Below are 24610 nucleotides of genomic sequence, written 5' to 3'. Positions count from 1 at the left end.
CCGGATACAAAAATGGACGGATAATTGCAAGCCCTAACTCCATCACATTTTCTGGGGGCAAAAAATAAGACAAGGATAATTATTTTGACCCGAGCAGAGTGTTACTTCATATGTCTGTAAATAACTATATACCTACCTAGACAAACAATAAACACATTATTCACTAGTTTGTTCATTCAAATAAATAATTAATAAAATATCCTATTAAACCCTGAAAGGTGAGCTCACTCTCTTAGACACAAAGGGTTAAATTCTATAGCAACATATTTACCTACTAAGTTACACGCCCTTTTACCGAATCCTAAATCTGATGAGCCCTTACTCGATTCTCTTCATCCGATTATCGATATCACATTCCGATTCAGTGGATCCAATCGACGTTTCTATGTTACTAATTCGTACTTTAAGAGGTGGGGAATCGTAGAGGCCTACTTTGATATATTAATTTACTTATACTCATGATCAGTGATCGGAACTATGGGAGTAAAACTTTAACAAAACTTGTTAAGCGGACATAAAATAGTGCATACAGCTCTAAAAATATTCATGTCCATAGGGATAGGAATAGTATAGTACATACAGCCATAAAAATATTTACATTCATATTAGATATTCGAATATTTTTAAGGCTATAAGCACTCTTTTTACGTCCGCTTGATAAGTTTTGTTAAAGTTTTACTCCCATAGTTCCGATCACTGCTCATGATCTTTACATTGTAATATGCTTATTACATAATATTTTATGTAAGATGTATAGATTATGAAAGTAAATTTTGTAGTCAACTAAATTTACTGCCATCTTTCGACACAGGACTAAAACTCTTAGGATGGCATATGGCTATTTAACACATGTTCTTTCACTGATACGTTTTTTCGAAATTGATCTGAAGATTGTGATCGCTCATCCAGCTATTGATGTCAATTATTGTACTTTCCATTATGTCATTATAATTATCGTTTGTATTAAAATCGAATAATAATGATATGTATTATAATATTGAAGAGAATTGAAAATTGTGTATGAAGTCTGTTTTACGCACCAATTTTGTACAATAATCAAAAATGGAAAAAAGTCAAACGTAGTAACGAGTAGTATCAGATATAAGATACTCACATGCGAGTTTTTTTAGGGCGATTTCACGAGTAATAAAAAGCCGCATTTTGAAGCTTAGGCACTTTCTCACTATAGTTTTTTTCTACAAATCTTTTTATTCCTACCCCAATTATATTTCGTGGTACTAATAATAAAGAAAATCTACGGGTTTTCTCTATTGGTAAAACTTCATCCTTCTGCAAAACTTTACCGAGTCCCGTATTGGATTTTAAAAGTTTCAATATAGGTAACCCATGGTTATAAATCTTACAAGTGAATTATACAACCTGCAGTTCCTCAGCCCCATCTCGATCTCAATTTATGTACAGCACTATATCTTGGTCTTCGTTTCAATAAAACAAATGCGTTTGTGCCCAAGTTATATTGAATTCCTCCTTCTAGCCAGTCTTGCTTTGGACAGGGAACTGTGACCCACATTCAGTCTGAGGCTTTATATTGAATATAAGTTTACTGAAAACCTTTTACGAGATATTTAATTTCGTTCATTGATGCTTAAAAGATCTGCCCCGCCAAGATGAGCAAAGCGAAGCGCAAGGACACTATGTACCTTTTCTCAAAATGCTTCACCTTTTTATTGAACCCTCATAACTTGGGTTATAGCAGTAGGGCTAAGATGGTCGGCTCTTTATCATTTGTCACCATGCCTGTCACGTTCTAACAAGTATGTAAGTGCGAAAGTGACGGGCCTAGTGACAAGTGATAAAAATGAAACCATGCTTCCACCGCAGATAAACAAAATTATCGTGACTTTCAATCCGGAAGTCGCGGGTTCAAACCCCGGCTCGTACCAATGAGTTTTTCGAAACTTATGTACGAAAAATCATTTGATATGTACCAGTGCTGTACCTTCGGTGAAGGAAAACATCGTGAGGAAACCGAACTAATCCCAATAAGGCCTAGTTTATCAATCAATCAATCAATCATTTATTATTTATCATTTTTTATTTTATTCTCTGGATTGGAAGGTCAGATGGCAGTCGCTTTTATAATACTAGTGTCTATGCCAATTATGGGGATTAGTTGTCAAGCGGAACCTAGGCTCCCATGACCCGTGGCAAAATGCCGGGACAACGCGAGGAAGATGATGAGTGGACTTCGAGCGAAACGGCCAAGCCATATATTTTGACTAATGTGTAGTTTGTGAAGTTATGGCTTGTAGAGTTAGAAGCTTGGCTCTACAAGATCTGATAACTTTTTGACCGTGCAAACCTTATGGTTTCGTCTTGGCTACATTTTACATGAAAATGTTTTTGATGGGATTTATTTTTCCCTAAACCCTATCCTTTCATTAATCTTTCGAGTTTCAAATTTAGGGACTTCTTTAGTTTTACGAGTCATTACGCTTAAAAGACTTTCGAGTCTTTTGAGTTGAGATTCGAGTCTTGAGCCTCTTTGGACTCCTATTAAAATGTGACTTAAAGGACGGAAGCAGACTGGAGGTCATCAATTTTATCCGTTTTTTTATAAAAAAAAATTAAATTATATATATTTTATTTTATACTTCACACCAGTATAGGGACCCGCACCTACACAGGACTAGGTAAAATGCTCATGCATTGTAGGCCAAGGCTCATTTTGGGTCATTGCGCTAAACTAAAAAGTATATTTTATCTCCTTTATAATATTCTATAAAAGAATATAAAAGTTGTGAAGACGACTCGAGAGAGACTCGAAAAGGACTCGAGGCTACAGAAAATTTAATAAAAAAACTCTAGTCTTAACCAACATTACTAATAATGTTTGTAATATACCTCTCACAAACCGCGTATAATATTATGCAAATATATAAAGGCAGAGTTACGATCTAGAATCTAAAACTATTCGCTGAGGCATAACAGTCTGATAACAATATATGTTTAAATTTCATCAGCATAATGTTTAACCTTCCACGGAAGTCAGAATAGCTTCCATTATGTTGAATCTTAAATTAGAAAATGATGATTTCGAGATAACTAGGCTATTATAAGCTTTGGCGTATTGTTTGTATGAATATAATTGGTTTTCGCTAAATGCAGGCTTTGTTTGTTGATTTGTGTCTAAAGCAGGACTTAATTGTTAGTTTTGAGTCCCATTTTAGTGAATTAGTTTCAGTGATTATTTTCTTCTATTTACATATATATAAAAAAGCCAAAAATCGCTTATAACCAGGCAACCAAGTCCCATAGGTACATTCCTTAAATTTCATAACTGGCTACAAAGACTTTCGGCTCCGTTGATACGTCTGCTCTTGTGCCGGATTCGGCAGTTTGCTCCGGAACCTCCGAAACACGACACCCTTCGGTCAGAAGTCGCCGCACTCGATGGTCCCTTGCACTCCTTGCAGCGGTCGCGGCACGCGCACCACAAAATAGTTGAAGTACAGTTGCATACTAGTGGACACCTCACCTATTAGTGGACAAAAAAAATTTGAAATTCGCTAAAAAAGAGTGATGAATGCCGTATGTTGCCGGTTAATGAGGAGGTAGAGCAGTTCAACAAACATGCATTTAAGATTTTTTTTTATCATAAATTAAATTTTTTTTTTTAATATATCTCATCTGTGCCTATACTATGACGATGGAAATCAAGCGTGTGATCTACTACACAATGAAAGGTGGCTTTTATTACATTTGCGTTGACGATACGTAGGTATATTACGTGGAGTATTGCGTGGCAGGATAAGGGAGCAGCTTTTCGTCCTCATTTTTTTTCTGATGATGTGCCACGTCATTAGTAAGGGCTATACTAAATTTCAGAAATAAAATAAAGAAAATAATCGACATTCGAAGTTTTATAATATCTTATCGCTAAAGTTACACATAAAGACGGGTGTTTTTTGAGGAAAACTTGAGTTTAAGCAGATATAACAAAACACGTGTACATTATTTTTTCCTGTTCTCAAACATATACTCAAACAAGCCATTAACTAGCAAGTTGCTTGAGCATCACTTTCTATAGGAGTTGGAAGATTAAGTGACTTTTTAGTACTTTGGAGGACAATTTCTCCCAATAGGTTGAGATGGGCAGAAAAAAAATACGACTCCGTTATTTTAGACTACTCTATAATATATATAAATCAAATCGGAACCGGACAGTTGGGTACCTTTCCTTGTAAGTATACAAACTACATACAAAATTACTCACTAACTAAACAATTACAATTTTATTTATAAATTAAAAATAGGCTATAAATAAACTTATAACTCACTAACTTATATAATATGATAACTAACTACATTGTTTGTATTCCATTGCTTTATTTATTTATTTACCCCCTTATTCATAAACGTCTACTAAAGTTGACAAGTTTAATAATCGTTTGTCCCTTTCCATCGTACCAATACTTACGTTGAAAAGGGACAAACGATTATTAGCGGCTTGTTAATTTTAGTAGACGTTTATTCATAAACTTCTACTAAAATTGACAAGCCGCTAATAATCGTTTAGCCTTATTCATAAGGGGGTTAATCTTTATTACACAAAAGAAAACCTTATATTACAAAAGGCGAACTTAATGCCATGAGACATTCTCTACCAGTCAACCTTTAGGCAAAGCAGAGAGATTGTGCTCAACCTTTTCTAGAAAGTTTGAAATTTGTCCTATTTCGATTGAAAACCATGTTTTCAAAAAAGCCTTTATTAACCAAAAAATAGCATACCATCCACAGCTCAGGTTTCGTCACATTACAGAAAGCTCATCCACCTCAGGTTTCGTCAAAACAGAATGTCCATTAACACATAAATCATCAGCAACACGCATCGTCAAAACTAATTAAAAAAGTGAGTACGGTAATAATATCCTAATCCAGTAAGTACCCGGCACAAACGTCCCCATACGTTCCCACGTTGAACAGTAACGATATACGTTGGACAGATCCGAGGTTTTTCTATAGCATACGTAATATTCGTATGTTCGTAATACCCATATCGTATCTAACCTAACATTTGACGTATTTTTTATCGTCTCGTATCTCGTATCGTATCGTTCGTATTCTCAATGATCCACAACCCCCTGAATACCTTAAACACTTCTTTCACTTTTATGGTGCTTCTCGTGACCGGCAATTTCGCTCTACTGGCAATCTCTCTCTTTCTATCCCCCCTCATAGAATAGGCTTCATGTCTAACTCTTACGCCATTCAAGCAGCACGTCTCTGGAACGGTCTTCCCCCTAACATTAGAAAAGCTCCCAACAAGTTTGCTTTCAAAAAATCTGTGCGTGATTTATTTGTTGGCAGTTCAAAGATCAATTAAGTATCAGTCTTACGAATCGGTTGTGTATATTATATAGAAATATATTTATATTTATTTATTTATGTAACTTATGTATATATCTTTATGTATTTAAGTAATTTATAATTAATATACATGTATTAGGACTCTAATTCTTTCAATAACAATTTCTTTTAGTTTTAAACGTACCACCTACAATCTTTTCTGCTTTGCCCTAAGGTTGACTGGTAGGGAATGCCTCATGGCATTAAGTTCGCCTTTTGTACATTAAGTTTTTCTTTTGTGCAATAAAGTTTAAATAAATAAATAAACATAACTATGCAAACGTTATATAATATAGTAACAAACTACGTTTGTTTTCCATCGCTGTGTGCTTAACCTTTCGCTGCGTACACAAACCATCACGGAAGCCGAATGCAAACAACATTTATAAGTACTACGTAGAAATCAATGTGTTGCGCAAAATATGAATCAAAATAAATCACGGCGTAAGCAAGTTAATATTATTTTTCACAATATCCAAGTAAAGTCATGAATTAGCTACTTGTCACTTATTTGATGAATAAAGGCATGGCAAACAAGCATACGGCCCGCCTAATGGTAAGCAGTCTCAGTAGGCAGGCAGGAACACAACACTATGAGTAGGGTCTAGTGTTATTTGGCTGCGGTTTTCTGTAAGGTGGAGGTACTTCCCCAGTAAAGTTGGGCTCTGCTCTAGATCTGGAATGACATCTACTGGTTTGCCCTACCACACAGAGCGAGATGACATTCACATTGCCCACCTCTCTTTTGGACGTAGTTTAAGGACGTACCCGGGTCCATAAATAATAAATTTGATGCATATCAACCACAGGTGTAGTTTCTAATTTAAACCTTTTTAAGAAATTTGTTCTCCTTATTGTTATAATAATCAAAAAATTAAAAAAGTTAAACGAAGGGCTATAGCTATGGTTAATATATATCAAACTATGTAAAAATTAAGAGAGGAAAATGAGGACTACTTTTTTATGGAGAAACGGTCGTCCCCTTTCCTCTTAAGTGTGCTGAAATCTCCCTTAGAAAGTTTACAAAATGTGACAACGGTCCTAAAGTTGGAGTCAATCAAAATTTCAATATTGAGAAAGTTATCATTCTCTGACGAACTTATTCGGAGATAATTATCTGTGACATGAATTATATTCGACTGAGATTTTCGACAAATTGGATCCTTATTCTAATCTTTTAGTATTTAAATATTCTCTGTTTTCGTTTTCTAGGGATCCTTTTGTCTGCTATAAAATCTGGGGGCCTTGCCGAGATGCCAATCTTTTGCGCTATGTATGACAACGAAACGCTATCACTATATTTGATAGAGAAACAGATAGCATTTCGTTGTCAAACGATGGGCATCTTGGCTAGGCAGCCTATTTTATGATCTTTTTAGTTATTGGTATATTGGTGTTTGTAAAACATACGTTCAGTAGCGTAATAAAGCATTTTCTTCTTCTTTCTTTCTTCGTAATGGATGGGTGACCTAGCCCTAGAGTACTTCATGTCCTTGCACTTGGTTATATTAAAGTGCAAATTGTTAATGACGCTCCACTCAGCCAGAGCATTAATATCACTCTGTAGCCTGTTGCAATCGGTCCCACACTTCACTTCCAGGAAAAGCTTCAGGTCATCAGCGTACAAAAGGCAGACAGCAAAACTTAAAACTTTAGGTAGATCATCAATCATTATCAGAAATTGAGTTGGCCCCAGTGTCTTGGCTCACCCCTGGTCGCGTATAGTATGGCTTCGACTGGCATCCTGCAAGTTTATATAGTAGAGATCGTTAAAAGTAGTTAAGTAGAATTATGTACTAAGTAACAATTGCGTAAATTTGTGTAAGTTCATTGTTTTGATTGTATAATAAAATACGTAAAATATGATGTTTTTATTAAATTTTAAACTTTTATTTCATTAATTAAATATTACGAATGAAGACTCGTAGAGTGTTTTGGAACGATGCGGTATGACTTATTTCGGGGGTCTAAGACAATAGAATCCAAATACTTCGAACTTGTATTAGGCCCCGCACGTTGAAATGACATTCGAATATAAAGGTCACTTGAATGTTATTTGGTCTCACTCAGTGGGCAAAATGTGATTTTGCTCACTGTTTTTAAGCAGAAAATTACCCTTGTTCGAGCTGCTGACGTGAAAATAAATATATGACATCTATTTCAGTTAATTTTATTTACAATAACAATATACATAATGGATATATACAGCGGACTACAATAACTAGCTTGAAGCTAAAATAGGCCCTTGAGGCATTGTACAAGTTTATAATTTATTACTATATTGGTATATTAGTATGTAATACCTACTTAAAAACATAAATCAAAATATTATTATAATGATTTGATTTGTCACCAAAGCCTATCTCTTATTGTCGCTAAATGAAAATAGTCATATATCGCTATAAAGAACAATAATTCAACGCTTTAAATAATTGTAGGCATAAGACTCTTGTATAACAGGATTAGGTCTCATTATGAATGTAAAGCGAACCCACGTCAAATAAAGTCGTATGCAAATGTGATGATTGTTATTCAGCCGTGAGCTTGACCTCTTTCGTCATCTGATTACGTCGTTCAGATGAGTTGTTTGTCTCGAAAGCTAAGCTTGATACATATTTACTAGAGATGCAACGAATAGTGACTTGGTCGAATATCCGGAGGAGTCATCGGCCGAATAGCCGAATATTCGGCTAGAAGTTTTACCAAAATGAAGTAAATTCGACCGCGGCGCGTGCGTGCCCTACTGTGCAAGTTGCATCTTTTTTCTCGCTGTAGGAAGTGATTCCGCTCGATTCGAAGAAATAAATACGATAACGATAAGTTCTGGTTTAGATAAGTTCTCATTTAGATATCGTTTATATGTTGTATAATTGACAGAGGCAGCTCGATTTGATGTCCAATGTCACTTTGACGTTAGAAATATCGTCGATAGATATTATTGGGATCACAGCGGAATCAAAATAAACGTCAATTTTGACATGTCGTTTAGTTATCGATCATTTAAAGATCTTTCCAAGTTCTTAAACGTGTCTTAATCATTCTTCGGATCGCGCCGATTTATAGAAATTGCGCTTATTCTGCACGCAGTGCGTATTGGATTGCGAATATCGCGGTGCGTTAGTTTTCGTCGTGTGTGTAAAAAAATATATTTTGTATTATTTTTCTCATGTTTTTGTACTATGTATATGAATATAAAGGTAGTCTGAAAGATTATACTGGTCGTAATAATTGATTGCTTGTAGTTTTTTTTACCTCTCATTTACCGTTATCTACGTGTTAACGTACTATTCGGTATTCGGCCGCATAGTGAAATTGTGGCCGAATAGGCCGAATACCGAATAGTGACCGAATATTCGTTGCATCTCTAATATTTACATGTTTGACATGAGCGAAGTGTTGTTTAATACTCGAGACTTCTGAGTCCTCTTCTATGAGATTCGACTCACTTTGAACTCTAATATTTTTTTTTTAACTTGTTAGAGACCCCAGAGTAAGACCAAGATAAGTTCGCAGTGATTTTGATAGGCCAGACGGTGCAAGTGTCAAGTAAACGTCATAATTTTATAGAAGTTTAAAATAATCAGTACACCGTCTGGGCTATCAAAAGCGCTGCCAACTTATCTTGGTTCGACTCTAGTCTGTTGTAGAGACTTAAGTCGCTTCAGAGAACTATCAATTTTTATACAAAATAAACCGGCCAAGAGCATGTCGGGCCACGCTCAGTGTAGGGTTCCGTTTACTCTTCCGTCACAATAAGCTAAACTGGAGCTTAAAGTATAGTAAATTGTTAACCAAGGGATGGAACGGTACCTTTCACCTGAGTTAAACAAATAGGCAAATTTGCATAATCAGTACCTAATTAAAATAAGTCTTTTAACTATGAAGGGAAAACTTTTTGCGATAACTCAAAAACAGCTAAACTGATCATGTCCGCTATAGTTTTCATTTAATATCTTTCTTAAGCTCTACTTCCACGATTTTTTCCATATTTTTTGGACCTATGGTATATATTCACTTTATCAAAAAATGTTTCTTGAAAACCCCTATTAGTTTTGAAAGACCTTTCCAACGATACCCCACACTCTAGGGTTGAAGCGAAAAAAAAATTCACCCACACTTTACGTGTAGGGGAGGTAGCCTAAAAAAAAAAAAAATTTAGATTTTATTGTACGACTTTGTCGGCTTTATTGATTTATATATCCATGCTAAATTTCAGCTTTCTAGCACTAACGACCACGGAGCAAAGCCTCGGACAGACAGACAGACAGACAGACAGACAGACAGACGGACATGGCGAAACTATAAGGGTTCCGTTTTATGCCATTTGGCTACGGAACCCTAAAAAGGAAAAAAGTAAATGTACATTTGTGTAAAATTCATAAGTTTGCGGCGTGTCAATCGATATCTCAAACAGTATTCATTTTCAAGTCTGGCAACACCAACCCCGCCATCTTTCTTTTACTCAGTGGGCCTACCGCTAAAACCGAAATGCGCAAATTGCGGGAATCTTTCACTTTTAGTATCATTAAGACGTAAATAGAGTGACAGAAAAATTGCCTGCAATTGACGAATTTGGGTTTTCGCGGTAGCCCGCAGATACCAGCATCGACGTACACACCCGCTCCGCATTAATTTCTAATCTATTATAGTTTCTGTAAACCTAAACAGTGTAATTATGATAATACGTCTGATACGTCTATCAGATAAGTTGTTTGCCTCGTAGCTTTGATACATATTTAGATGTCAGGGAGGGGGGGGGGGGGGGGGGTTAGGGGCGGGAACTCGGTGGATGAATCAGGTAGGAGTAGATGCTGAAAAAATATTCTACGGCTTGGAACCGGTTTAAAATATACTTCGGTTAAGTTCAGAACCCCTAGTGTAATTTTTTTCGAAAGCGTGACGTGACTTACGCGTTTGCGTTAAGTCTCATTTTGTATGGGATTTACAAACAGCGCGTCAAGCGGGACGTTTTGGAAAATCAAAATCCCATACAAAATGAGAATTAAGACGTAACGTCACGTCTCGCTGTCGAATAATGTTACACTAGGGGTACAAAACTCTTTACCTGAGAACTCGCTATGGAAAAATACGTTGTTAATTGCGTTGCTTAAGGGGAAGTCAACATCCAATGTCCTTGAACTTGATGTTACTTAAGTAGTTTTTTTTAAGAAAAAGTATTTGTGTTAGTAAAGCCAAAACAAATATTGTTAATATTCATTATATTTGAAAAACCGTTACCGTACTCGATACATGATTGAAAGAAATCAGCTCTTGTAAAAATTGGTCTTAAAATCACCATATTCTTTTAGTCTTTTTTTTTTGCTAAGCTCTGGTGGCCTAGCGGTAAGAGCGTGTGACTTGCAATCCGGAGGTCGCGGGTTCAAACCCCGGCTCGTACGTATGAGTTTTTCGGAACTTATGTACGAAATATCATTTGATATTTACCAGCGCGCTTTTCGGTGAAGTAAAACATCGTGAGGAAACCGGACTAATCCTAACAAGGCCTAGTTTACCCTCTGGGTTGGAAGGTACGCCAAATCTTGGGATTAGTTGTCAAGCGGACCCCAGGCTCCCATAAGCCGTGACAAAATGCCGGTACAACGCGAGAAAGAAGAAGAATTTTTATTTTTTTGAATATGTGTCTGCAATTAAAATCACAATTACAACACATTGTTATAAAACTCCCCAAAAACCTTTTGAAAATAACCCGATACATTGATAGAATAATCAAATTGTTTCCTTAGATACAAAAACAAGCGATGCAGAGCCGTATATGCAAAATTAAGACTAAGTAAGCTGTCAATATTGGACTTATTTTCTTTATTTTATTTCATTTCATTCATTTCGTTCATTTCGTTCATTTCGTTCATTTCGTTCATTTCGTTCATTTCGTTCATTTCCTTCATTTCGTCCATTTCGTTCATTTTGTTCATTTCGTTTAAGTAAGTAAATATTCTTTATTGCACCAACAAATATACATTTTACATACATGTGAAACTACAAATGAATTTTAAAGGAAAATAGAACTAGGTAACAACAGGCGGTCTTATCGCTAAAAAGCGATCTCTTCCAGACAACCTTTAGGTAGCAGGAAATTTCGAACTCATACAAAAGTCAACAGTTTATTTCGTTTATTTTGTTTATTTTGTTTATTTTGTTTATATTGTTTATTTTGTTTATTTTGTTTTTTTTTTGTTTTTTTTTGTTTATTTTGTTTATTTTCTTTATTTTGTTTATTTTGTTTATTTTGTTTATTTTGTTTATTTTGTTTATTTTGTTTATTTTGTTTATTTTGTTTATTTTGTTTATTTTATTTTATAAGACACACCAACAGTAAATAAACAAAGCTACAAAGTAACAAGTATAGTCGCCACGTATGATATCTATGCACCAATAACAGGTGTGCAACAACACTCAAACAGTTCGAGGCTTTTTACACTACATTACATTATTAACTACAACTATACATAAATAGATTAAGTGATTGAAACATGCATAGGAAAAAACTAACTACTACTAATAGTACTGATATAATACCACAAGCATTTTAAGTTTATTTGAACATTCTGCGCTTTAACCTTTTGAACGCCACGCCTATCGTACGCGGCGTGTAATCGTGAACCTTGTCGGTACGCATGAAGGTTGATATTGGGCTGTAGCCGCGCGCGTTATATGACGTATTTGGCGGTCAAAAGGCGTCTTTGGCGGTTAAAATTTAATATAGCTTGAGACTTAGCTTACTTAAAATGAGCAACGTTGACCTTCGGGAGACATATTTCTTGGCCTTTACTGTATTATAGAATAAATATAAATATAAATAGCCCACCCCTGTCTGCCAGCCATGAATAATCGGGACAGAAATACCTGTACAGGCAGATAACCGCTTTTACTTTACTATATACCTGTTATGGTATATTGTGAAGGTTGGAAACCTTTTTGAATATAACTGACAATTATGGGTTTGAATTCAGAACTATCGCCCTACCAGATGAAAAAAATATCTGCAGGCGAGTATTCCGAAGGTGGCAGTCTAGCAGTCATTAAGAGTAGTCGATATTAGTGATCTTGTTGATTGAAGAAAAAAAATATAAAATCAGAAAACTACAACGAGTGTATCCATTCCACCACAGTCCATATATTGGTCCATATTGGGATACCCTCCTTGAGGGGGGATTTAAATCTTCTCGGGTCAGAGGTGTAGGGTTAGAGCCGGTGTAGCTTTATTTGACGTTCATAAGCGCATTGTAATATGCCCACTTGAATAATAAACTATCTTTACTCAAACTTGCTATGAAATGATGACATGACTTACGTCAAATTAGTTCCGGAAATACTACATATCAGGTGCGATGAGTGAAGATGATATGTAAAGGAATTTCATACTGCCTCACACACCTAGGACTGTAAAGCCACCTTCTTTTGTTTTTTAACGTCAAATTGTGACACAGCGTGTTGCCATCCAACCATCAACTAGCTTCTACCATCAGTTAGCTTGGTACGGTGATCTGTTGCGCATATTCGTTGCTAAGCAACGGCGGTGGCGCATCGCGCAGGCGCGCGGACTTACGCGCGTATGGTTAAGCTGGTAGAGTGGCGAGCCGAGTAGGACCCAAAATAAATTTACTACATTTTTTTTGTTTTAATTGCAAGTTTGAGAAAAGCACTATACATATCTCGGCGAGAAACGGGGTTGCCGGCCGCGTATCTCTATCCGCGGCCTGCAACCCTACGTTTCCGGGACTCTTTCCCTTTACAATACGTTGGTCTGTGGAGTATACATATTTTAGCCAACAACAAATATTTCAATTGTTACGGGTCTACATTCTTTTCGATGTCTTGTTTTTTGTCCCCAAAAATGTGACGGAATATAGCTTTGTACGAGATGAAATTTTAGTTAAAATTTTTCTTTTTTTGACGACCGGTCTGGCCTAGTGGGTAGTGACCCTGCCTATGAAGCTAATGGTCCTGGGTTCAAATCCTGGTAAGTGCATTTATTTTTGTGATGAGCACGAATATTTGTCCCTGACTCATGGGTATTTTCTATGTATTTAAGTATTTATATATTATATATATCGTTGTCTAAGTATCCACAACACAAGCCTTATTGAGCTTACTGTGGGACTTAGTCAATTTGTGTAATAATGTCCTATAATATTTATTTATTTATGATTGATTTATTGATTCTCATGTAAAATATAATCTACAGCTACAAAGGCAGATAACTATATCACGGCTATAACTATAAGTACCTATAATTTCACTTTACATAAATTATCGCAACACATGAGTTGCTATGTTAAATCCGGGGCAGCATGGCAAAAAAGGGGGAAAAGTGTGTTGAGATAGAGAAAAGTTAACATAAATAAAAGTTTTGTGATTATTTTTTTATTCATGTCATTGGAATAACATCAAGTAATTATCAGGGGTCGGACAAAAAGTGCGGATGACGTAAAAATGACGTAATCTTGCACACAGGATGATGTTTGAGTTTGTATTTAAACTTCCGTGTGACATGTAGTAACAAAGTAGTATTAATGAAGTAACAAAATAATCGTAAATAAATCCATGGAATTAATAATACAGGTGGTAGGGTGATGTAGTGAATAAAATAAATTTCACGAAACTTGTTACCATAAGGTATAATTATTTGAAATTAGTTAGAACAAGTCTGTGGGATTGCCACAATATTCGAGTAAAGATGACATTTTAGAGCGTTTTCTTATACATTAGTAAATATAAATTTTAGCTAAATATAATCGTGAAGATACAATAGCTAAACAATAACGAAGTCAATTTATTGTTCATCTGATTGACAATGTGTCAGTCAAAAACGTACTTACTCATTTCAAGTGGCGATATCGTTTAATAAAGAGGTTGATAAATGATAAGTGATAATTGTTTATGAAAATCAAAAATACTATTTGAAATCAACCTATAAGTGGTTTGACGTCACCCGCACTTTTTGTCCGACCCCTGGTAATTATAAACAGAGGAAAACATACATAAAATAAATTTGAAAAAAGCCTTTTTCACCACACCAGCAGGTGGGTCTCGTGATTGTTTAAAAAAGGATGAGAAAGTTGCATTTTATCCACATGTGAGGCAAAGTAATCAGATGCAAATTTTGAGTTGTTTCCTTATGATTAGATGGTAGAATTAACTTTTAAATAACGATTTTGAATAATATTTTTTATTATGTTCATTTGGATTTGATTTGGTTTTGGACAGGGACAGCGGTGTGGGGAGAATGCGTCAAAAACAGTACGCATACGACGCGTCACTGCGATTCCGTATCGTGACCGTTTTTTAGGCTGCGGTCTGGTCGCACCTTCACCCTATGGGAGAGGCACTGATATTCTGCAGTCCTATAAGTTAAACTAGCCGAAAATTTAATTCTTAACATAAAAATACGTTTGTGAAATATGTCCTCGGTATAACTGAAGACTGAAGGCATAATTTCTATAAAAACCTATTAAAAACAAACACGCAATATTTGGTACCAGGCAGTGATGAGTTTGTTGTAAGTACGAAGCCCTAATGGAGCCCATTGATTAACAGTCCGCCAGTCAGTTCCGAACAACCGACAGGCCGATACCTGTCTGCCGTCGGAATTAGGTACTTGACACATGTTGATTATTATAACAAAATTGAGTAAAATGGATAGAAAATGAGCCATCCATTATAATAAAGTGGAATTTAAAAAATTATATTGGGATTATAAAAAAATACAGGGCTCCGAAGTCGCAAAAAAAATAGAAAAGAAAATGATACCATTCGATTCCTTACATTTTATTGAAAAATAAATGTATGACAACTATATACATAAACGCAATATTTCAGGATCAAAATGGCAATTTCCTTGATCTTCCATACATTTAGGACAGACTTATATTATATGAAGTCACATCACCTTATCATTTTGTTAGAGGCATTTCAATCGTCGATTGCGAGCGTCAGCCTTTAACTCTCATTTCTGACCTTTGTGTTGCTTAAATGCCATGAGTCCTATATATGTAGACATTTGATCCTCAGGAAAATCAAGAACGTTTGACATTATTTACAAAAAACAGTCAAGTAGCCAATACCCAACTGGCGTGAAGTGGCGCAGAACAGGGCAGAGCGGCGCTCTCTTGTGTCAGAGGCCAAGATCCTGTTTGGGTCACTGAGCCAGTGAAGTAAGTAAGTAAAAGTATATTGATGATAACTATTGGCAAACTATCTTGTCCCTAGATCCCTACTACTCGTAATATTTGTATTATAAATGCGATTGTAACTCTGTCTGTCTAGTACTATTTCACGCTTAAGGGGCTACCAGGCCAAATTCGCTGTTTTTACGTCGCTATAGCATGCTCGAACAATCTATAAACAATTCAGTTTTGTACACAATATTTTAGCTTGATAATTGTTCTTTAATTAAACCTACTGTTATTTCCAAAAACATACCGTATCACAGGTAAATATTTTTCCGTTAAGTTACTATCCGTATAAACTCCGGAGGAGGTACAGTTAAGGTTAAGCATCGAAAATGTAATTGGCTCCCCTTTTTAAATCAATTTGTGAGTTAAAAGGACCAAATCTGCAAAAGGAAATTTCATCATCATCATTAGCCGTATAATTAAGTGTACACCACGGACTATTTATATATATATTTTTTTTTATATTTTGTCTGGAAGAGATCGCTCTTTAACGGTAAGACCGCCTGTTTTCTGCCTCTATTACTAATCATTTGTTTCTCTTTAAGCTGTATCTTTCGCGTCAATAAAGAATATTCTATGTATCTATTTTCAGAATCAGTAAAGCAACTTTTTCCACACGTTGCAAAAAGAATTGCATATGTGGGCTTTACGCTCCGCGTCCCGACGTCAGTGCCAGTATACTCAGCATACGTAACGAGTGGAATATTTCATGCAATTTCCGAGATGCTTCGTCGGTTCGTTGCTGAATCTCAATGAGTCCTGGCTTTGCAATCGTAGTTTTTTAGGGTTCAAAATAAATGCGAAAGTCTTCATCAAGGGAAATCTCACAAGGGCGCTCCTTCAACTAGGGAAGGCCCGACTGAGAATGGTAACCATGACAGGTTATGGACTATTTGAGGAGTGTCTTTTCAAAAGAGCATATTTTTGTATGGTTTTCGTATAGAAATAACCCCTTTTGAAAAGACACTCCCCTCCTCTTTTAACATACATCTTTTTATATCAGTCCCCTGTGCCGAGGATGCATGAAGACAGAAGAGACAGCTTCTCACGTGGTGCTGGAATGCAGCGGAGTGGTCCCATACAGGGCAAAATATCTCGGATCTAAAAGAGACCTCCCCGGGGTCCTACTCAATATCAAAGATTTAGAATAGGGTTCCTCGAGGAGTGGGGCTGGCAGGACTAGCCTACCCCCTTAGAGATAAATATTAATATATTACATATATCGTAGTACCCACTAGCTTTACGGAGCTTACTGTGGGCGTAGGTTGATCTGTGTAAAATTATATGCATAGATGTATAAAAAAAGATGGTGAGATCTCACAAAACATCTGTGACTATTCTATTCTTTCTATTCTATTTCTAAAGGCAAGGTGTACCAATCGGTAATAAGACCTGCCTTAACATATAGTGCTGAGTGCTGGGCGCTGAAATAGGTACACGAACAGAAAGTCCATACCAACGAAATGAGGATGCTGAGATGGGCCGCAAAAACAAGACTTGATAAAGTGCGTAATAAACACAGACGAAGTTTCAAAATAGCGCCCATCACTGAGAAACTCTCCAAACAGATACTGAGATGGTATGACGATGACCATGTCGTGAATAAGGCGCTGGCCCTCCAGGAGACCAAAAGAGAACCAGGGCGCCGGCCTGCTACCTGGTGGTCCACCGTGTCAAAGGATTTAGAGCGAGCCCAATTAAATCCACGGAAAATCGAGGACAGACGATACTGGCGCATGAGAATGGAAGAAAAGAGAGAGGGAAGAAGAAGAAGATAACATCCCTAATTCAGGAACAAATATTTTTCATGGCAGGGTCACTACCGACGTACCAACTAGGCTGGGAAGCCTGACGTTGGTAAACATAAAGGTAAAGGTGTAAAATGATCCATCAAAACAACAGGTTGTTTTTTATCAACAGGCCATACAACAGGTGTCAAATGAGCTGCCAATCTGGCAACATGCCAGGGCATTCATGCGATGCAATAGAAGCCTGTATGGAATGTATAGCTTAGTGAATGGCGAGATAAATGTTCATGTAAACGTGGGTCGTTTATGATGGCATTTATAGTTAGTCGAATCTGATTGGAGCTGTGGTTAGTGAGTAATAAGTACTATATTTGGCGGAATAACTTATTAATTAACTTAGTAATTTGTTACTTACTAATTAGTATCGTAATACTATAGTACATTGTGCAACAAGGGGAGTAAGTGCCATTTTGCAAACGTAGTTTTGTATAACTCTATGTAATATTCGGAAAAATGTTACCTAATAAAAACATGCCAAAAATACGAGACCTTTTCAAGGTAAATTTGACCCCTATTTATTTATTATTCTTTTTTTTACATGGTTGAATCTTACACAAGACAAACGCTGGATCTTTTATCTTTCCTATATTATACATATAATTAAAGTGTATTGGACTGTCAAAATTGCAACTGTACATGTTTTACCAAACCTACTCGTTAGATGGCAGTGAAAAATAAGAGTGTCACTGAAAAGTACCCTAAGTTTGAAAGGTATTAGCTAAAGTAGACTTATCGGAGAACTAAATGTTGGTGATAAAATAACGTTCTCATAAAGTAGGTTCATACAAATAAACAATTGTACCTATTTTGTTAATATGACACTGATTTTTACTCCCTTTTATAAAGTATAATTTTCGCGTCTAACGACAATCCCAAAGTAAATAAGTAGTAGCAAAATTACTTCAAAAAAGTCAGTTGTTCAAATCATTCATTCGAATACAATGTCCAATAAAATTTATAGTTTGTCTAATCCCAATAGGTCCTAGTTTCCCCTGTGGGTTGGAAGGTAAAATGGCTGACAATATCGTAAAAACAAGTGCCTAACCCAAGTTCTGGGGTCCCATGAACGGTGGCATAAAGCTGGGACAATATTAGGAAGACCATGATTTACAAACGTTTGTCAAATGTAACAAGCACATAATTATAGTTTGTCTCTATCTATCGTTTTGGTATTTGTGTTTGATAGGAAGAGACAAAATCTAACAGAGTTTTGCAAAGTTGAATTTGTAATAAGATCTCCGCTAAGGAGCTTTGAAATTCAACAACTAATATGGTGACAATAGAGATTATATTAACGACATTCATAAATATGTTTTTAGCCTATATTGCATCCCACTCCTGGGCAAAGACTTTGTGCATGCTCCTGCCAGTCACCACAAAATGATTTCAGGTCGTCTCAACATCTCGTTTTGTGGCTTGCCTCAGCCTCGAGTGATGTAGTCGCTATTTTGACATCTATCCGGGTGCATGCGACAGATGTGTTCAGCTCAATCCCACTTGAGCTTGGCGGCCCACGCCCACGGCTTCACACCCACATCTGCGATACCAATTTTGAAGCGCAGCTCTGTGTTCCTTATCCTATCGGTTCTACGGACTTCGAGTATGCTGCGTTCCCCCTCATGCATCATGCACAAACCTCCTACCTCTCTCATAAACATTTAATAATGAAAAAAAAAACCTTTATTTTCAGGCAACTATTAGTTTATAGACAAATAATCTCTCACTCTTTAAAACGTCATCTCGATGGATACAGTCAGCATCAAAAGTAGCGGATCAAATAATGCTTCATAAATATCTACCATTCTATAACAGCTTAACAAAAACTGATGTCTTTAATATAGAACAACTGAGAATGTAAAAGATATACTTTGGAACGTGAATTTTAGAAATGTATCTATATTTGGAAAAGTTGTCTGAGATGTCAGATACTTTTGGCGCGTTGTTTCATCCGCTACTATTGATGCTGACTGTACTAGTACAAATGAAGTCAGTTTGAGGTTAGGTTTTGAGATGTTCGATATTTGAATAGGTTTCATTAAAATCTTTATTATCACGCAACTATTGGCCCATAGATAAATACCTTAATACTAGCATACATATTATATAAAATACCTTAAAAACTAAAACACTATGGCTGCGATGCATTTCACAACCCCGCTGTGTTAGAGAGCCGGCCGCGGAACTGCCGGAACTTCACACGCTTCGACCAAAACTCGTCATTTATGAAGGTCGCCTAAAACACACCATTTTTGTTTAACAGACCCGAAAATAATCACAATGAAAAGCCAATTTGAAAGGCAATTATGCTAATGTTCGAAACTTCTGGCATATCATTAAAGAAACAAAGTCCTATATCACCGAATTACTTCGGTGTCATGAAACTTTATGAATAACAAATAGTGATACTCGTAGATTATGAGGGGCCACGAAAATGTTATGCGTGAAATCGTCTTTGATCACGATTCGTTTGTTTTTATACTTTTGGTACGGTCACGTCTGAAAATATCGATACGAGAAAAGTGCCAAAATATGTATACACGACTTTATTGCCCATATATTAAAGGTAGGTAGTGTATACATATTTGTGGCACTTTTCTCGTATCGATATTTTCAGATGTGACCGTACTTAAAGCTCATGCTTAGTCAGATCATAAGTTCTGTCACAAAGGTTTTGACTGACAAAATGATACAAAGCTTTTAATTTAAAAAAAAAGTTTGCCAAGGTTTGGAGGCTTGTTTTATACTGATCGAAATTCAGAACGCGACTTTATTTACTACTTTTAAGCATACTTAGAGTAGACCGAGCGCAGTCTACACAATTTTGACACCCACCTTCTATCTTAAGTTATCCGTGAACACGATGCATGTAACTGCGTCGGAAATATCGGGAGCTTGAAAATAATACAAAAAGTAATTATGGTCCATAATATCTCGGTCGATTTAAGTTATACTAATGTGCCTACTACATTTTATTACCAAAGGAAAAAAAATAACGATCCTAAATTTGATAGAATTGGATTGAATTTGGATTACTTTTATTAACAAACGCTAATTAAAAGTATTCAATACTTACTTTATTATTTATACGTTTTCCTGGTAATTTTAATGATGACCTTTTTCTTTTTCATTACAGGTAAAAATCTCTTCCTAAACTTCGCTACCGAGTTTTGGGATAAAACATGAAATTTCACTTAAATGAAGCGGTGAGTTGTACCTAAATAGTAATTCAAACATTTGTGGTACTATTAAAGACATAATACTACGAGTATTAAAGATAAAGATCGTACAGTCTGCATTTCGTCTGCTAAGAATACGTTTGTGCCATATCCATTTTAGAGCAAAATCGTTTGGCTGCAGTAGATAGATAGGTACCTCTTCAGTTCGCGTTCTAAATAGGTTCACAGTCTAATTGTACATATGTCACAGTCTAATTCTTCTATACACTGGGAATTAAATCGTTTTGTTAAGCTATTTGAGAATGGTAGATACTTTTGACTCGTTTGATGAGTTTATTTTGATGCCGATTGTACCTAAGTCTTCAAATTTTAAACGGATGAGCACTGTAAGTGCAAGCTGACCATAACTCATATATTAATTCATCAGTAATATGTAAAACTTCGTAGAAAAATGGACCTTACATCTTTGTAATAATGCTCCAAAGTAAATGAGATACTTGGCAATAGAAACGTCAAAGTGCCTATGTCCCATTTTGTGGTGAACGTCGCACACCTTTTCTGCCAGAATTATGTAAAATAAATGGTTTCTGGGTATGTGAGATAGGCATGTGTGGTTGTTAGGCAAATGTTAGTGCTGGATTAGGGTTTAGTGCGACTTTTCCTAAATTTAGTGTATTAGTCAAGGGCCTTTGGAATACGTCTCGTTTACTAACGGGAATACGATCATATAATAATGAAGATATATTTAAAAAATGCAAATAATAGTTACTACTTTAAAAAAACATATTGTTGTTTTTTTTTTTGATCTAGTTACTAGAGTGCGAATAGGTATTCGCACATGTGTCGTACAACGTGGAATTTTGTAAAGAGTAATTTAATAAACTGTACATGTATTATACCACTAAAGATTATCTTATCTTATTTTACAGTAGCATTATGTGTACTGTAATGGTTATTTGTGTCCCAAGGGAGGAAAAGTAGGAAATTGCGTGCCGCGTGTAAAATTGTTACCCTAGCCGAAGGCGAGGGTGGCAAACAAGCGGGATGGAATGTCCTACGTTTCCTCTCGTGGTGCGCATACTATTTTTCTGCTCGACGAAGCCGGAAAGCACCAACTTCGTTTAGCGCAGCGGGAGCAAAGTTAACGCCCGGAGGGCAGAAAAATATATTGTGTTTGTGGTAGCAAAGTTTGTTTAACTTTCATGCCTTGAAAGCCTAATTGAAGATTCCACTTTCCAAAACGTTTGCTATGCTTTTGGTGCAATTTTGGAGTCTTATGCTTGCTCGGGTGTCCTGGTGTAATCATGCAAGCCTATAGAAATCGGACACGTTTAGAAGACTCGTGCAAATAGAGTCGCAAGGGTGTCACATACTTATAGCCCATTTAAATATAAATACTTATACAAAATTGTATGTGATAAAGGTTGGTTGGTTACTTGTAACATAGGAGGGCACTCTGACCCCATTTTTAGACGAATAACTCAATTTCTGAAGGTACGGGGTGTAAATTACGTCGTGTAAGGGATCCTTCGACCCTTGTAATATAGTGCAGTGTACTTTAGATCTTTGTAATGGTCGTAGGCGTGAATGGTTGTTTTAAACAGGCCAATGCCTAATTTTTTATGACTATATTAGTTATATGTTATTTTTTGTGGATTTTAATGATGAATTATGGTGAAAAACTATTGCTTAATAAGTTTATGGACTTATCTAAAAGTTTTTTTTCGTATTTGTTCCTTCTGGGTATTGTTTCACCTCATGACATGACCGTACTCGTACCACTATAAGCGATTTTCTTGAAGCTTGTCAGTAATACACGCAACTTTTAAGCGCTGGTTGCCTAGCGGTAAGAGCGTGCGACTTGCAATCCGGAGGTCGCGGGTTCAAACCCCGGCTCGTACCAATGAGTTTTTCGGAACTTATGTACGAAATATCATTTGATATTTACCAGTCGCTTTTCGGTGAAGGAAAAACATCGTGAGGAAACCGGACTAATCCCCACAAGGCCTAGTTTTACGCTCTGGGTTGGAAGGTCAGATGGCAGTCGCTTTCGTAAAAACTAGTGCCTACGCCAAATCTTGGGATTAGTTGTCAAGCGGACCCCAGGCTCCCATGAGCCGTGGCAATATGCCGGGACAACGCGAGGAAGAAGGATATATCGTTGTCTAAGTACCCTCAACACAAGCCTTATTGAGCTTACTGTGGGATAGTCAATTTGTGTAATAATGTCCTATAAAATATATATTTAAATATATTTAACTTTAAATGTTCCCCATATGTATTCGTTTCTGAGTTTCAAGGTTACACCACCAGACCACGGCAGCATCTTCATTTCTATGATGTGGAGTTTTTGTTCATTTTCGCATGGCATGGCACTAGCATTCGGATTCATAGATTAAAGTATAAGGTACGTGTATTAGTTAACATTTTACGAGATTATTAATGACTAATATTATTAAGTATGACAAACCAATCATGGCTATTTGCCTATGAAATTATTCTCAAAATATTCACTTCACAGTTGAACCTACATTATAAGAAATCGCATTTCTACTTACCTAGAATGTGACATTACTTCACACCGTCGTATTCACGGTGTAGCACGCAATATTCAAATTAAATGGCGTAGCGGGTCTACGGCGTAGCGGCTACGACACGTAGCAAGCGTGACTGTGGCAGAAGGTCAACGTCCGATGACAGATCGTCATTATTTATAAATAACTTTTCTTTTACATTTTTTTTTGTGTTTAATAGCTCGCGTCCGAACGGAGTAAGCTTTTGTGTTAATAAATAAAGGCATTTTTCTCAATAATACGTGCGAATGCTGTCAAGCATAATGTTGCGGACGCTTTATCGAGATGGGCCGCCAATGGATTTACGTACAATATTTCCAGCCTAGTCCGGCAATGTGACCTTGAACCGTGTGTCCGCCGGCTCGTAATTAAATATTTAGGTTACCTCTAGTGTGTATATAAGTATAACATTTTTCATTCGTTGGCAAGGCTCGGCGTGAATAAGATTGCCGGCTTCCTATCCCTATTCGCCAGCAATCCCCTACTTTCTAGCTTCGGTAGGAATATATTAAAAAAATTAATGTTCTGTGCTATAGTCAGACCAAGCTAAGTTGGCAGCGATTTTAGTAGCCCAGAGGGTGCAAGTTTTAAGTATACATCATAATTTGACGACCGGTCTGGCCTAGTGAGTAGTGGTCCTGCCTATGAAGTCGATGGTCCTGGGTTCGAATCCTGGTAAGGACATTTATTTGTGTGATGACCATAAAATATTTGTTTCCGAGTCATGGGTGTTTTTTAAGTATTTACATATTATATTTCATAGAACTTGGACATTTAAAATAAATATTAAATAATAGTAAATATTATAGGACATTATTACACAAATTGACTAAGTCCCACAGTAAGCTCAATAAGGCTTGTGTTGTGGATACTTAGACAACGATATATATAATATATAAATATTTATAAATACTTAAATACATAGAAAACACCCATGACTCAGGAACAAATATCCATGCTTATCACACGAATAAATGCCCTTACCAGGATTTGAACCCGGGACCATCAGCTTCGTAGGCAGGGTCACTATCCACTAGGCCAAACCGGTCGTCAAAACTAAAAAAAATAACACTTGTACCGTCTAATTTGGTTTGACTATACAACTATTGAGTTAAGCACTTTGTAAGTATTTGGTTAGTTAGAGCGAGACAAGCAATATAACATGAGTACCAACATTTAAATATAGAATAAAGCAATTTAGGATATTGCAGCCAGCGACCTAGACACATAAAATAACTTATGGGTATCAAGATAAAGTATGAATAAAAAACTTAAACCATTTCGTAAGCGACCAATCTACTAAAAGCATGTATTTTCAGTTTTATTACTTTCACGTGCTAAGTGTGGGGTAAAAATATAATTATTTTTTTTTATTCTCACTAGATTATTATTTGAATGAGAGTTCCTTGGAAATGGATTAATTATGTACAATATACATGAAAACTATTGCGGCAAAATTCAAAATGAAAAATAAACAAAACTTTTTA

At 36.2% G+C, this 24610-nt stretch overlaps 2 protein-coding genes across 2 annotated transcripts in view; both read left to right on the top strand.

Moving 5' to 3' along the window:
- The window catches only part of LOC133532942 (synaptotagmin-7-like), a 940830-nt gene that overhangs the window by 94306 nt on the left and 821914 nt on the right, over positions 1 to 24610 (top strand). The window lies entirely within an intron of this gene.
- LOC133532883 (uncharacterized) lies at positions 17030 to 17344 on the top strand. Its single transcript, XM_061871743.1, has one exon. The coding sequence runs from the start codon at positions 17030 to 17032 to the stop codon at positions 17342 to 17344; it is 315 nt and encodes a 104-aa protein (XP_061727727.1).

Source organism: Cydia pomonella, chromosome 28 (assembly GCF_033807575.1).
Source record: "Cydia pomonella isolate Wapato2018A chromosome 28, ilCydPomo1, whole genome shotgun sequence".
NCBI lineage: Eukaryota > Metazoa > Arthropoda > Insecta > Lepidoptera > Tortricidae > Cydia > Cydia pomonella.
This window is presented reverse-complemented; position numbering and strand designations above follow the sequence as displayed.

Coding starts and splice junctions, on each gene's coding strand:
- LOC133532883 (XM_061871743.1), top strand. CDS start 17,030: ATGAGGATGCTGAGATGGGCCGCAAAAACAAGACTTGATAAAGTGCGT.